General features: G+C 37.9%; 1 protein-coding gene across 14 annotated transcripts in view; it reads right to left on the reverse strand.

The window, feature by feature from the left end:
* Positions 1-555: 555 nt before the first annotated feature.
* LOC138952613 (kinesin light chain-like) overlaps positions 556-15,215 on the reverse strand; it is a 44,649-nt gene continuing 29,989 nt past the window's right edge. For 7 of the 14 annotated variants that reach the window (XM_070324307.1, XM_070324308.1, XM_070324306.1 and 4 more), the window contains 5 exons: positions 12,759-12,935; positions 9,488-9,606; positions 7,484-7,522; positions 2,766-2,829; positions 556-2,429 (listed from right to left, as the gene is read on the reverse strand). In XM_070324307.1, coding sequence (XP_070180408.1) covers positions 2,343-2,429; positions 2,766-2,829; positions 7,484-7,522; positions 9,488-9,606; positions 12,759-12,935 — 486 coding nt within the window. In that variant the 3' untranslated portion in view covers positions 556-2,342. Of the gene's footprint in view, positions 2,430-2,765; positions 2,830-6,828; positions 6,853-7,483; positions 7,523-7,684; positions 7,709-9,487; positions 9,607-9,981; positions 9,997-12,758; positions 12,936-15,215 lie in introns of all 14 variants that reach the window. The other 7 variants (XM_070324318.1, XM_070324317.1, XM_070324315.1 and 4 more) reach the window with 6 other exon arrangements.

A 15,215-nucleotide genomic window follows, 5' to 3' on the forward strand; every position in this document is an offset into this window, starting at 1 on the left:
TTTCTCACAGCAGACATCCTGTTCTTACATGTGCACAGATGAGTGATAATTATTGCAATTCTACCACCACCACTAACTACTGCGACGTCCTCATCATTCTATGCTCATTTGAGGCTTCCTAACAAACATTTGCACAATTCAACAACTCACGATGCCTCCATTGACTGTGAACACTGTCGTCGGTTAATGAATAATGAAGCAGTAAAGAGTGTTTGGTTACCAGTTCATCACTTTTTGAATACGAAAAGATAGGAACCATTTTGGCAATGGTTCAGACTAGACTCTGAGGAAGAAATCTTGCATTCCTTCCCCAAAATGCATGCTCTTGGGACACCAAGACGAAAGTTCGTGAAACTGTACGTTCCCTCGGCTGAACACACTACACTTCCAACGACCAGGGTGAGGGGCATTTTCCCGTTAAAACATTTGTCATTTCATTCATGAGAGCAGCCACACTCATGAAACATGCTTCCAGACACACATCCATTGACCCTAGTGTTCCAGGTCAGTATTATTATAACGTGTCATGTTTGCAACTGAACATAACAGAGATCATCACAATACAAAAGCTCATAGAAATCAGAAGGGAGAAGCAAGAGACTTACATTACCAATAAACCAGGCCAGCCAAACAGAAGCCTATTTCTTTCACTAACCGGAAAAGAACTGTAGCTCCAAGTTCTGGACTAGCCTCTGAACCATTCAGCCTATCTACTCTAAGACTATGTACAATCGAGTCAACGGTCAACCAAAACAATAACCTTGATCATAAGTAATGGAAATGGGTTTAGGAATTGGTACCTGAGCTGACTAATCCGTCCCACCATGAGAAGCTGAACAAATACTGTCAATACTATCTAAGTAAGGTAAATAAATATTTACACTGACAGCTATGCATTGCCAAAGCCAAACATTGCCGACATGTCCCGCAACTTGCACAAACACATGAACCAGCTCTAATGTCTCATCTTTTTCTCTCCGAATGCCCAACATTACATAGAATCGTATTACATGTATGTATAATTCAGTCTCTAACCGCTAGAACAAATATTTTCCCAATGCCCATTAACAATATTTTGTCCCTAATGTTAATTTCATAATTTTAGCATCAATATTAATCAGAAGAAAGGAAGAAGAATAAAAAATTAAAAAAATCCCAACAACCAAATCAAATTTACGAAAGTGCAAAGAATGTTGTGAATGTAATCAAAAGAAAAACCAACCCATGGATTATTCTCAAGTGCTGCTTTTATACAGCATAGCATGTCTCTGCATGTTTCTCAATATCATCCAGCATATATTTAATTCAATAGAATATTTTGCTGGTCATTACATTCAAAAAGACTTTTTGGACACAAAACTCAAAAGAGAAAGAATAAAAACACCTCTGATGATAAGTTTTCTGATTTTACACTTCATTTCCATCACTTAAATCAACAGTTAAAATCCTTTCGCCCACAAACACCTACTTTGTCCTCCTTTGAAATTTATATCTAATAGAACGCATGCATGTACAAACCTCTTCATATGCAATTTAGGAGCAAATAAGCTTTAAAAACAATTTTATTCAAATCTGGAAGATGATATTTTTTTATCAACTTCAACCAACGTTACGAACAAAAATCAAGTCTTCTTCACATGCTAACAGCCTGGCCGCAAAAGTTGTTTAACATTGACAACAACAATGAAAGGGTTGTAGCTGAAAAACAAGTGTGGCATGACACACTAGCAAGGCTCAGAGACACTTTTCACAAAATGATCTCAATCACTTTCCACAAGGCTACATTCCGCGTGCTAGCAATGCGACACGTTCCTTTTCTTACTCTACAGTGCATCGTGCAATTATAAGGCAACGAACGAAACATTAAAGTGACGATATGACCATGAAACAGCAGAGATGCTAATAAATTAAATACGACCCGATACCCGTGGGTTACACTGGTCGAGAGGCTGATAACAATGACAAACTGTGGTGAGGTATGGACAATTTTTTCCATTAATTTACATCAGACAATGTCAGCGAAAACTTAAAGTTCAGCGAATGAAGTTGGGCCCGGCTCGCCAGTGGTACTAAATTGCAGTGACAGCAACAACATCCATAAAGAACTAGACCAAAAATAAAACAGTTCAATGTACAGGTGGTTTTTATTACAAAATAGAAAGAAAAACAGGACACGCTTGTTGTGGTCAGAAAAAGTCAAACCAAAGAAGCCACTGCTGTCCTTGACGCAAACTGAAGGGAGTCTTGCAGCACAGTGATTGGATGAACACGATGGAAGCATGATCTTCAAGCACACGCAAATGTAAAAAAAAAAAAATTCAACTAGCCGACGGGGGTCAAGGTCAAATCAGTTGCCCCGGCCCCGCTAAATGCTCCGAGCTGGCTGTTCGCCCTCGTATCCTCAAGTCTCCTACTGAACGCCGACTTTCCTGAAACACAAAGAAGAACAAATATGTCCACAAAGGAAGAGAACCAACAGATAAAAAAGAAAACTGGTCAAACAGAACTACACCAGAAAGTGGCCGCTAAAGCACACGGGATAAAAATAAATACCTTTACCTTGTATGAACTGTGTAACATGCACACACACAACCAAATCTACAAGTACTGAATTTCATTATAACAATCAACCTACAAGAAAGCTTCTTTTCTTATTCAACCATCAGATCCTGAAAACATCATCTCACACCTTCATTATTTTCCAACCATTTAAAAAAATTTTTTAGAGTTGATCAAGATAGATCATAAATGGATTCTGTACTTACATGCAATTTGTCATCTTTACTACTGATTATGTTGAGAACCGACAAGGAGCTTGCTCTTTTCATACTGCAAAAGACAAAGATGATTTTATTACAACAACCATCTGCGAACAAAACATACCAGTACATTTTCTTCTTTTTTTACGAAATTTAAAAAAACACCCAATCTGATCATCTGAATGCAACGAAAGAAAAGAAGGAAAAAAACATCATCTTTCACACCTGCGTTCCTTACTTGTGACATCGATTGTTCACAGCAAAGTTGTAGCAGGAAGCTTTTGAGTTGTGGCCACAATTTATAATTATCAGTTAGTATTTTTTTTTTAACAGTATGATCAAACAAGACCAAACAATTTAAAATATCTAAACATCATGAATTACATCAAGAAGAAATGGAACAATTTTTATCAAAAATGAATTCTGAAAAAGCACATAACCATAATTATACCACTGCCAATACACATTTGTTCTTTATATTTCACTCATTAAATCCATAGTATCAGTGCATAAAACATGTCTCAAATGTAATGATTCTCAAATGTAAGCTTTTATTACTGTAATACTATAGTGTATACTGGTACAGTGGAAAACCCCTTTTAATACCCCCCCCCCCCCCCCCAGATTTTGAGTGTTTGGAAGTCTCAAAAGGGGTTGGGGGTGGGAAGTTTCCACTGTAACTGAACACTACTTGACTTCAACTGTGGCACCTGGGGTTCATCACTTTTATTTTGCCATAAAAGACAGTAACAGACAATAACAATCAAATAATAAGAAAATTCAGTAGTAAAAAAGGAAAAACCAAAAATCAATGACCCTCAGAGAAAATATTAACTGTCTTATAAAAATGTAAAGAATCAGCACAAACAAACAAAGACAACACTGAACAGACAAACTACTTTAACATTATCAACCTTCCATTACTCATACCCCCTACCCCAGTTTCTCAAAACTGTCAAAACAGTCTGTCCTCACAAACCTGTCCACTTTCCCTTTTAATAACTCAACCATTCCCAACCTACATTGACAACAATGAAAACCAGCACAACAATAGCATCGAACACAAGCAACAACAGATTCAATGTTTTTCGAATTAAGACTAATAAAAGGACAAACTAAATTCAAAATGGTAACTGGGGATTAAAATACAGCTTATTCTAAAAATAAAATCAACAGTGTGTTTGTATGTGTGATGGAGTGTAAATGTGTGAGGCTGTGCCCATGGACCCCCCCCCCCCCCCCCCCAATAAACTCCGTTAACAAAAACAAGAAGGGCAAAGCCCATACGACTCACATGCTTGACCTTGACCTTTACATGACATCATACACTAAAAACTGCTTTACACATTTTTCCTACCAAAATACATGTGACCTTGACCCAAGGTCAAGGTCATCCAAGGTCATGCAACACAAAGCTGTTAATTCAAGACATAGGAAGTACAATGGTGCTTATTGGCTCTTTCTACCATGAGATATGGTCACTTTTAGTGGTTCACTACCTTATTTTGGTCACATTTCATAAGGGTCAAAGTGACCTTGACCTTGATCATATGTGACCAAATGTGTCTCATGATGAAAGCATAACATGTGCCCCACATAATTTTTAAGTTTGAAACAGTTATCTTCCATAGTTCAGGGTCAAGGTCACTTCAAAATATGTATACAATCCAACTTTGAAGAGCTCCTGTGACCTTGACCTTGAAGCAAGGTAAACCAAACTGGTATCAAAAGATGGGGCTTACTTTGCCCTATATATCATATATAGGTGAGGTATTGAATCTCAAAAACTTCAGAGAAAATGGGAAAAATGTGAAAAATAGCTGTTTTTTAGACAACATTTATGGCCCCTGCGACCTTGACCTTGAAGCAAGGTCAAGATGCTATGTATGTTTTTTGGGGCCTTGTCATCATACACCATCTTGCCAAATTTGGTACTGATAGACTGAATAGTGTCCAAGAAATATCCAACGTTAAAGTTTTCCGGACGGACGTCCGGACGGACGGACGGACGACTCGGGTGAGTACATAGACTCACTTTTGCTTCGCATGTGAGTCAAAAATGAAGATACTCCAGCCTTAATCTGTGAGTGGCACACACAAAACAAAAGTGTATCTATTCCACTAACAGAACACTGGAAGAAAAAGCTTCATAATCTGTTATTTCCTGATGGTAACAACAATACTAACATACTCTAAAAATACTGGAGCACATACAACAAAAGTGATTTTCTACTAAACACATCTTATTCTGTGTGCACGCAACTATGCTCCTATCCTTGCACAGAGAAAGAAAAGAGAAAATAGGCAAGCCTGTAGATTAGTAATACTATTATGTATACTAACATTCCAGTCCTATTGTGGTGCTTTATTGAAAGACCCAGCTGCTTGCATAATCTTTTCATTTGTTCTCTCTCTATATTTGCTGTATAGATTAGTGGCTGAAAATTAACCAATCGGTGTACTTTTGGTCTGACCGACTTCGAAAATGTTCAATAACAATAACATTAAAATTAATAAAGGAAAAATTAACATGAAGGATATACTGAAGAAAAAATCTTTAAAATTACCAGTAATTTAACTGACCAAATTATTTATCAAAGGAAAAAGACAAGGGAAAAAGATCATAGGGTCATATTAGGAAAAAATTTACAAAGAAGAAAAAGCGCCGATCCACAAAACCAGCATGTAAAGTTAAAGTGCAGAAGCACAAAATACAACACTGCAAAGTCACAATGACAGTAGATTCTAAGTCCTTTTTATGTTCCTGTAAATACATGTATTGAAATGGTCTGAGCAGCTTCTTGGCTACGCTAATCAAGCTATGACTGAATACACTGGCAACAGCTATTGCTCTTTTAAAACCTAGAACACTAAAACATACTTCAGAAGAAAAATTAAAAAATATTAACACTGTCTGGTAAATGTGTTTCTTTTCTGGATCAATGGGAACATGTTAAGCCATACATTCTTGAACCACTTCTCTTTCCCATTCTCTTTAAAATCCAACCAGACTACCTTTCAAATTAATCTTTTTCTTCTCCATCCAGAACAACCTACCAAGTTTTTCCCTATTAGGATTTTACATTTGCACATATAAATTTGAAAACATAACAAAATGTAATACTTTTTACATATGAACTTCAAACATTTTAAGGAAATACGGATTGTCCTCCAACTTTAGAAAATACTGCATGCTGTCTGAAAGCTACATGGTTTCCGTCAATCCTGTTTATATATATCTTATGCATAAAGCAGATTTGTACAGAAATTGCATCAGTCAACATGCTGTATGCAAAAGAACTACATGTATTTACATAAAACATGCAGCATAGCAGGCAAAATCCCTGTGTCTGATTTGACAATCCAAAGTTTCTACACGATAGTCCTCAGATTGTTCTCCCCTCTCCAGTTTCACACGGAGTCTGGACATTTGACTCTTCTTTTTATAATAATTCCCCAACCCCATTCCACTCCCCATTGCCTCCAGTTCAACCACTTTATGTACCACCCATTTCCCTTTCAACCTAACACAGTTCCGCGAATGTTGTGGTTTGTAATTTGTGTTGAATGTTTGAGTATGCTGCAATCAAGACAATTACTTTTAAGTGATTACACACGTACTTTCAATACCTGTACAAGTGACAATCAAAATATAGTAATTTATTGTATGCAAGTGTGTTTAATAATAATAATGACAGAGATTGTGAGAATGCAGAAACACACGGCACTTCAAAATGCACATCATCTCCATTGCATTCATTCTGACTGGAGTGTCGTATTCTGATTACAAGATACACGTAATCAATTTATTGTCATTTGGACATTATGAGCTTGATACTGCACAGGCATTGTGACCATGCCTATAGGCTACAAACAAATGGGAGATCACATTTTCCTGTGACAAGATAAGAGTTGCGGGGGGGGGGGGGGGGGGGGGGGCAGGGGTAAGGGGGGTAGAAGACAAAGGCTGACACATAGTAAGGCAACGCTAGCAGCATCACACACGCACACGAGTGAGCTGAACACTGTGTGAGTGAGAGGCAACATAGCGGCAACGGGTAGCACTGACCTTTCCAGAGGAATCCAGTCTTTGCTTGAAAACAAGCAGGAGAAGAGACGGTAACACATATGCTATGGTCACTCACTCACGCACACACACATACACTGTGGTCACTCATGTACACACACAGAAACACGCACTCGCAACAGGAGGAAATCAGAAGCAAGGGAGGAAAGATTGTGGAAAGCGTATGAATTCTTTACTTTAGAGCTGCACCTTATGTATGAGGATTAGAAAGCAACTAGTGCAATGAGAAACCCTTCATAATACTTCAGCTTTTCTTCTTACTGCAAGTGACTTCCAAAGGGACTAGCTTAGCTTGAAAACAGGAAAATGAGTTAGCAAGAATATGCAGTCAAATAGGCCGTTGTGGATACTTCAACTTCAGGAGCAGGCCATGTTTATAAGATTTTTCTTCTCTTTTCTACCTTAAATCCTTTTTGTCCAGCGGGAGAGAACGAACAGAGGCACGCATAGACAAAGGCACAGACAAAACGGCACAGAACACACATTTTGGCTGGTATTATGCAGAAAAACACTGTGCTCAAAACTGTTTGACTGTGAAAGTCTGGGCGTGGAGGGGAAGTCGGAAAGGGATTGGAACAGGGGCAAAAGGCACTGAAGGGAGGTAAACTGGAGAAGGGGAAACAACTGTTGGACCAACCTCTCATTGCTGTAATAGCCCCTGACATACCAGTTAAAGCTACCAACAGAAACAGTGTTAGGTCAGCCAAACTGAAGCAACTACAACACCATGCTGTTTATCATACAATATCAAAAGACAAAAATAATCATGACTTGACTCAACATTGTTGGAACAAACAACTAAAAAGTAACAACATCGTTTCTTGGTGGATACACTCACATTGTTGAAACCATATCGGTTAGACTGTATTAAGAGGGTAGAAGACAGATTAGCTGAAGTCTGAACACTATCTTCATGATTCACTGAACGCATCTCCTTGTCACTGATGGGAAGTGCAAGGCAGGGAGTATGACTTCAGCTATGCTGAAGTTTACCAAAGCCATTGTGATCATATAAGAATCTCAAAGTGAGCATGGTGTCAAAGACACTGGTGTTCAAATACCTCAATCAAAATCGTGAAAACTCTTCTTTACGTCATGCACATGCATCTTCAAGCATAATATAGCAGTGTGTTGTTGCCAACCAACCCACTGTCCAACAGGTGAAACAGACTGGCCTGTTAGAAATCTTGACGTCAAAAAGCAAAGAGTGTATACATTTTTTGTGTAACTACAGAACTGAGAGCTATTCCTTTGAAACAGAGACACTTAGACACCTTCATTTCCATGTAAACAACTCGGTAAACCATCCAGGCTTTTAACGCATACTAGGAATTGAAGAGAATCCAACTACTGAAAACTCTGGGAAAGACTTCCAAAAAAACTTACAAACAGAAAATCGCAAAATCGTATCCTAAGTCCGTCGCGATATAACCTTGAACGGTTGAAAACGACGTTAAACACCAAATAAAGAAAGAAAGAAAGTATCCTAAGTTCATATCCAAAACTGTCGTGGTGTGGGTTTTAGCATTACTAGTTCAAATGAGGATATCAGTAGATAAAATTACAAAATCAATTATTACTGAGCCCTGTGAAAAATTGCTGCAATCAGATCAGTGCATTCCTTGGGTGGAAAATTTTGCCAACAAAATTACCCAAATCCAAAGCATATGAGAAACCTCAGACAAATAATGTCTTGCTTGCCTAAACTGCTGCATGCATTTTATTCATCATACAAAAATCAACACACATGCACACATGCTTTTCTGATTTAGTTCACATTTCAAGTGTCTTTGACCATAATCACTTTGAGTTTGAGAACTAACAGGTTCAAGTATTCTGAACAGTGGATCAGTACACAGACTGCTCAAACAGAAACCAACTAGTAGGGGAGGACATGAATTTTAACTCTTTTTGCTCAGTAAGAAATGGAGAGAGAGAGAGTGGATATCACGAACTTCCACATAGCCAATTTGAATCACTGCTAAAACCTGCACAGCACAGCACATAGCTGAATAATGTAATACATGATTCTATAGGCAAAGAGAACAGAATAACTCTCAGAAGTAAGTGAGGTGATTCTCTAAGAGTAATTATACGCTAATGGGAGAGCTCAGTCAGCGATGGTACATGTAATTAACCCTGAAGCAAACAGTACCATGAGTCACAGAAATGAATCGGTCTCTTGAAAAAAGCTGCATCTCATGCTGAGTGCGCCCAACATCCTTATGAGCTTTCAACGAGGTGACGATCAGAGACATAAGTAAAAGAAGAGGATAGACCAAACAAACATGACAGAATAGACTACAAACAAACTGTTCTTGCAGTCACATGTTATCATCAAAGAGAACAAATAACAATTAAAACTACCTCCTCCCTCGCCCTTCTCCCACCTTAACTCTAAATAGCAATAAATACCACATGTCCTACCCCACAAACTTTAAAACAACATAACCAAAAATTGAACACACATCCCCTCAAACTCCTAACACAAACTTATAACAATGTCCCCTAAAGAGATTCCTAACCCTCCGCAAACTTGAGTATCTTGACAAAACATAACAGGAGAAGAAAATGACTGGGAAGTCCCAACTAACTTTGTTGTCTAGTAACACAGAAGAAGATAATACTAGAAGTGCCTTACCTCCCCGAGTTTTCGTCTCCGGGCCCCTTCCCTTTGAGTTTCTGGACCAGTTTAGCACTGCTACGCTTTATGGAAGCTCTCAGTTTGGAAAAAGAGCCACTGCGTTTCATTTTGCCACTCTACATCAGTCAAACCAATACACAGGCCATCAGAAATATGTACAATGCCAGAAAAAAAGGAGTGATTACACAAAAATAAAAGAAGCTCTCATCATCAGGTAACTCAGCTATACAAGCGCATACAGTCTTTGTGTTGAAGGTTAATGACTAGTGGAGTATAGGCTAGAATGAACTTATCTAGCTGAACTGAGAAAGACAAAACTTGCAATGAAGCTGCGAAGCAGATTTTTTAATGTGTCTGTCACAACAGAATCACATCTTCCCCGATCCCTCTTCTCTGCACTCTAATTGCATTTTGAATGTTGTCAGTTAACCCTTAAAAAAAACTGCAGCTTCATTACAAATTTGTTTTCACAAATAAAAATGGCAACTTACATTAAGGACGACATGCTAAAATAATTGAAGTGTAAAGAACGTAAAAGAAATAAAAATAACGAATGGATGATGAATCTAAACCAAAGTAATATTGTGAAATTCAAAACCTCCAAAACAACCATGAACTTAAATCAAAGAAAATAATAAACATAATCGTCATGCTGAGGACAAAATAAATCTCACTGAACAATTCTGATCAAAACAATGATTAAGTCCAGTGGCTGTTATTATTTTTACCTTTTTTTCTCAGCAATGAACTCATTTAGTCACCTGTGTTGTTACAGTTTTTACTAATATTTTGACCGAGTTTGCTTTTTCATTTTCATATGTTGGATGTTGTACTTCAGCATTAATACAAGGTTGCAAACACACTTTGAACTTAATTAAAAGTATCAGTACAGCTTGGACTGTTTGTGCGCTGACATTCCTCATACAAAAATGTATTCAAAATTGTTTTTGTTTTACTGATTCGAAAACTCTGAAATTCAGATTTATACTCACGAGTGAGATTTCTTTTGCCTCTAAGGGTAAAATCACATGTCTTTATGACACAATTAACTCATATAATATCTTAAAATGTTGAATCTAATCATCAAATAAGCACTCCACTTTTTACAATTGAAAAATCAGTATACTTTATGAAGCATACTGAATCAGAATCTCTTCAAAATAAGGCATTAACATTAATTAAACTGTCAAGAACTTTAAGCATTTCATCTTTTGTTTTCACATTACTGACAAAAACAAATTGAAAACCAACTAAGGATCTACCGATTGACACAGAAGTCTATACATGCAAAAGTTACATAAAATGATAGGGACATGACGAGTATGGAGTACCATTTGTACCATCTCTCTGATGAATATTTTTTTCCTGTTAGTTCTGTTCCTTTAACCTCACTTTATATCAGCAACTCTCTCAGTGATATTGTGGCATTCACTAAACAAATCAGATACTGACGTAGTATTAAGAAGTGACAAACACAAATAAAGCACATATAAATCAACTTTATAGCTTAGAAAAGCACAAAGAAGCTCACTTGCACAAAAGACAACTGGGCAAAATACAGCTTTCAGCACGATTGCAAACTTTTCTATTTTGTTTCATTGCTTTTAAAATTGACTCTTACATTTAAATTAAACAGATCTGATGCTACAGTTGTGGTCATTTCAAATGCCTTTTACAAATGTTTAAAAAGTTCACCTGCAAAAACACCTCAATCCTATCTGCTGCTAATGATGATTATGTTCAATGCTGGAGGCACAAACTTGTGCACAGAAACTTCAAAAAATTAATTAAGTGCTTTGAGGGTAAGTGTGCTGTGAACAGATGCCTAACGTCATGTGTAAGAAAATCATGTGCATTTACTCTAGCACTGCAGACAGGCAGTTAACATGTAACACAGCACAACAGCATACTGAGGCTTAACACCGACAAAACACATCCGACAGGTATGTACTTATGATATACTTTTCAGTGAAGCTGTTTGTTAATAGGTATTGAAATTTCAACCTGTTCCTGGAGTTACCTTGTTTCTGTATACTTCCCCTAACAAGGTATTTTCCTTATAGGAGACAAATGCTTCCTTATGAATCTTATCTTCCACTAGAATCTTCATAAACCTAGAGCAACTTCTTTGACATGTTCAACTTTGATAGCAATACAGAAACACGTTTGCCAAAATGAAAATTAATTTGTAAAAATATTGAAAAACAACTGCCACGCTTTCCATCAAGTACAAATAAGTTATAGGCCTAGAATAATAATTTCTTCTCTTAATTGTTTCAGATAGTGATCACTGTGTCATTAGAAGTAGTTTTCAGTGCAGGGTCACAGGCAAAGGGTGAACGGCACAAAGAATGAGAAACGATTTTCACTTGCCACAATCACTGAGAGAGATGCATTTGAACACTGCTCCAAAAAAACTTTCCAATGCCCTCTGTCACCATTTCATATGATGACAGTCTAACCACCAACTGCAGAGCAGTGCTATAAAGGCTGCACTGAAAGAACCGTTCTTATGTAAAACAAGAGCAGATATATAAGGATGCACGGTTCACTTGTTGTGGCAGGAGAAGGAGTTTTACCCTGCCTTACAAACGTGTTATCAGGGGTATCATTCTGTGTTGAAGATTATTCATTAAAAACAAACACTTTTCTTGTCAACAAAGCCTTGGATTTCAAAAATGTTCAGGCATATATGTATGTTAAGTCTCAGGTTGTATTGCTGAACCTGTCAGAAACGATGTCACTCCTTTATTCTTCAAACAAAACAATTGTATCAAATATAAAATTAGGGAAAACTGTGCTTTAACAGGAAATCAAGCTCATTTCAACAGGAACTCGACTGTGCAAATTGGGATGCAGAGGGTGTGATTGGTCGAATGTGGAAAAAGTAAAACAAGCCATCAGAGAAATCTGATAATCAAACGGGAATAAGTGAAACTTACGATCGATGCCTTCAATTTTTGCACACAAAGCATACAGGGTACTGACACTATGACCTACTTAAACCTCAGATGACAAAGTCTGAACACTAATCTGAAATAGTTCCAACTGTCAGTTGATGTGGCAGAACACAACCTAACTATCCGCTGAGGTGGTGCAGAGGTTTTCAAACGGTTTCAGGACGGGTCATTGGAAAGCTTTCTCGGACTAGGGTTAAAGGTGCTCGACGGGGCGCTGTGCAGTGTCGCCAAAAAGCAGGCGAGCAGCATCAGCAAGCAGGTACTCGCATACTCACCCCGTCCCCTTGCCACGCGGCTCCCATACTCACTTCATCCCCTGTCTCATTTTTTTCATACGACACGCTATCCACAGAGTCGCGGCGCGCCCGGTCTCGGGAATTTGATCGTCGGCGCGCCGCTCCGTCCCTGTTGGATACGGAGTCCTTAGTATAGTCGGCCACTACCACCTCCGACAGTTTGGTGTGCCGAACCATGTCCGCCGTACCCTGAAGGACCCATAACACCAGGGACACTCCCGTCAATTCCAACTTGCATACAACTTGACACTTGCTTTCTTTCTTCCAGCTTATTGTCTGTCTCACAGCTTACTTACCTACACCTGCTCAAGCTAATTGGTTCTGCTGACACTAACACAATAGCTGGGATTTTTTCTTCTGACACTGACATGCTAGCTACCTGCTCTCAATTAACAAAAACCTTGTTTGTTTTTGGTTGTGTGTTTCTTTGTTTTTTGTTTGTTTTTGTTTTTGTTTTTGCTTGCTGTTCTAAATGCTATTTGCCTCATCATTTTGTATTTGTGAAAATTTAGTCAGGTCCTGTCATCTCTCATTCATATTTCTTCTTTGAACCGTTGTCCCAAAAAATAATCTTTACTTCTGCAGCTTCAGTCCAAACCTCTAATGGTTGTAAAATGTCACATTTGTGGAAGATACTACTGCAATAAGAAGTATTTTTGACAGCATTTTCAGATCAGCCACTGTAAAATGTGTCAGCATTTTCAGATCAGCCACTGTAAAATGTGTCAGCATTTTCAGATCAGCCACTGTCAGCTAAACAAACTTGGCACAGGGTGACAAAGAGTTCTATCCTCTTCCTCAAAACAAAGGCCGTTCTCACTTTGGGATGTATTTTGTTCATGCTTCAGAGGGAACATGGGCTTGTGAAACAAGGAATTTTTCAGCAGAAACCTTTAAGGTGGTGGTGAAAACAAACATGTGGACATGCTGGATGAAACCAAAATACAAAATAAAAGACAAATTAAGCACAAGGCAAACAAGACACCTAGTACTGATGGCATTCTCAACCTTCTTTTTACTTCAGAGACCACCCACAATAGTCTGCATTTCAACACCATTGTCAAAGCCATTCCCTATGCAGGCCTAGCATTTTAATAATTACAATAGAACTATAAAAACATTTCAGGGGTCACTCTGACTTTGAGGGATTTTTGTTAGTTGACACACACAAGACCTATTTTGCACAGCAATATGGCTAAAATGCATATGGCACCTGAAAAATGCACTATGTATGCACAATTTTGTAATGGGCGTGACCCATCTGTAACATATTTACAGTGACAGAACTCTGTTGCTTTCAAAAGATATATAATGCAGACTATTGTGCAACACCCTCATACAGCCGCTAGAGTAACTAAATATTTTATCCCAACGTGAGGATGTGCAGCATACATTATACATATTAGCAATGGTGACAGTGGATATAATCTTGATGATATGAAAGATTAAATGAGAAAAAAAAAAAACCAGAAAAAGAAAAAGTGAGAGACTGGGAGAGAGAGAGAGAGAGTACGTGCATTTATGTTCTGTACCTGAATACATTGGTCTAGCAACTACATGTTTTTCCACCACCATGAATAACAAATTGCTCACAACACTGATGAGCTCAACGAAAAACAAGTGAAGATGCAAACAAAATGTTTGTTCAATTGACAGAAATAACTGATTCAAAAAAACTGGAGAGAGAAAAAGGAACAGAGTGAAAAGAACAAACTAGCAAAAGTTAAGCCCACTAGGAAGAAGACACAGTGCTTCCTGCTCATTTCCAAACTGAGAGCTCTCCGCTGCAGACAGGTACCACTGTACCAGTCTGACAGTTCCGCTGTAGCTTATCAAAGATTTCATGTAAATCAACAGACATTTTTCAAATTCAAACTTGATTAATTCCAACTGAACACAAAAATGATTACACTGAAGGTAGAATTTATCAGACACTTCAGTTGCGAATGAAAATGTCAAAAGATAATGCACACTTTCTGCCTTAAATACCCCGTTCAGTATTGTATTACCACCTTGCGTATACCCCCTCCCCAAACTAACGTGACTTGCAAAATTAGGGTGGGAAAAAAACTAATACTGTTCTTGTTTACAAGAATGTACTGTAGACTAAAGAAATAATAATCACACAAAAGATACTAAAATGTTCGTTATATTTTGAATCTGAATTGGACAAAACATCATGATCACATTTTCGGCACAACAACCCCACACCATGAAGCAAAGCTTTATCTACTAACATACACTCACTTCAAATTCCACACCAGATTAACGCTACTGCACAAAAAACTCCCCAGACCAAATCCCCCACAACTGATTTGATATTTTCTCACACATTTAACTCATCCCCCTTGATTTCAGTACTACTACACGTATATATGTAGCTCACATGCGCATGTAAGCAACATAAATATTGACAGAAAACAGCACAGAGATACGTCTGAATCTGGAGTATAGTACGACGGTCTCCAA

The sequence above is a fragment of the Littorina saxatilis genome, linkage group LG17 (genome assembly GCF_037325665.1).
Source record: "Littorina saxatilis isolate snail1 linkage group LG17, US_GU_Lsax_2.0, whole genome shotgun sequence".
In the NCBI taxonomy this organism is placed as follows: Eukaryota; Metazoa; Mollusca; class Gastropoda; order Littorinimorpha; family Littorinidae; genus Littorina; species Littorina saxatilis.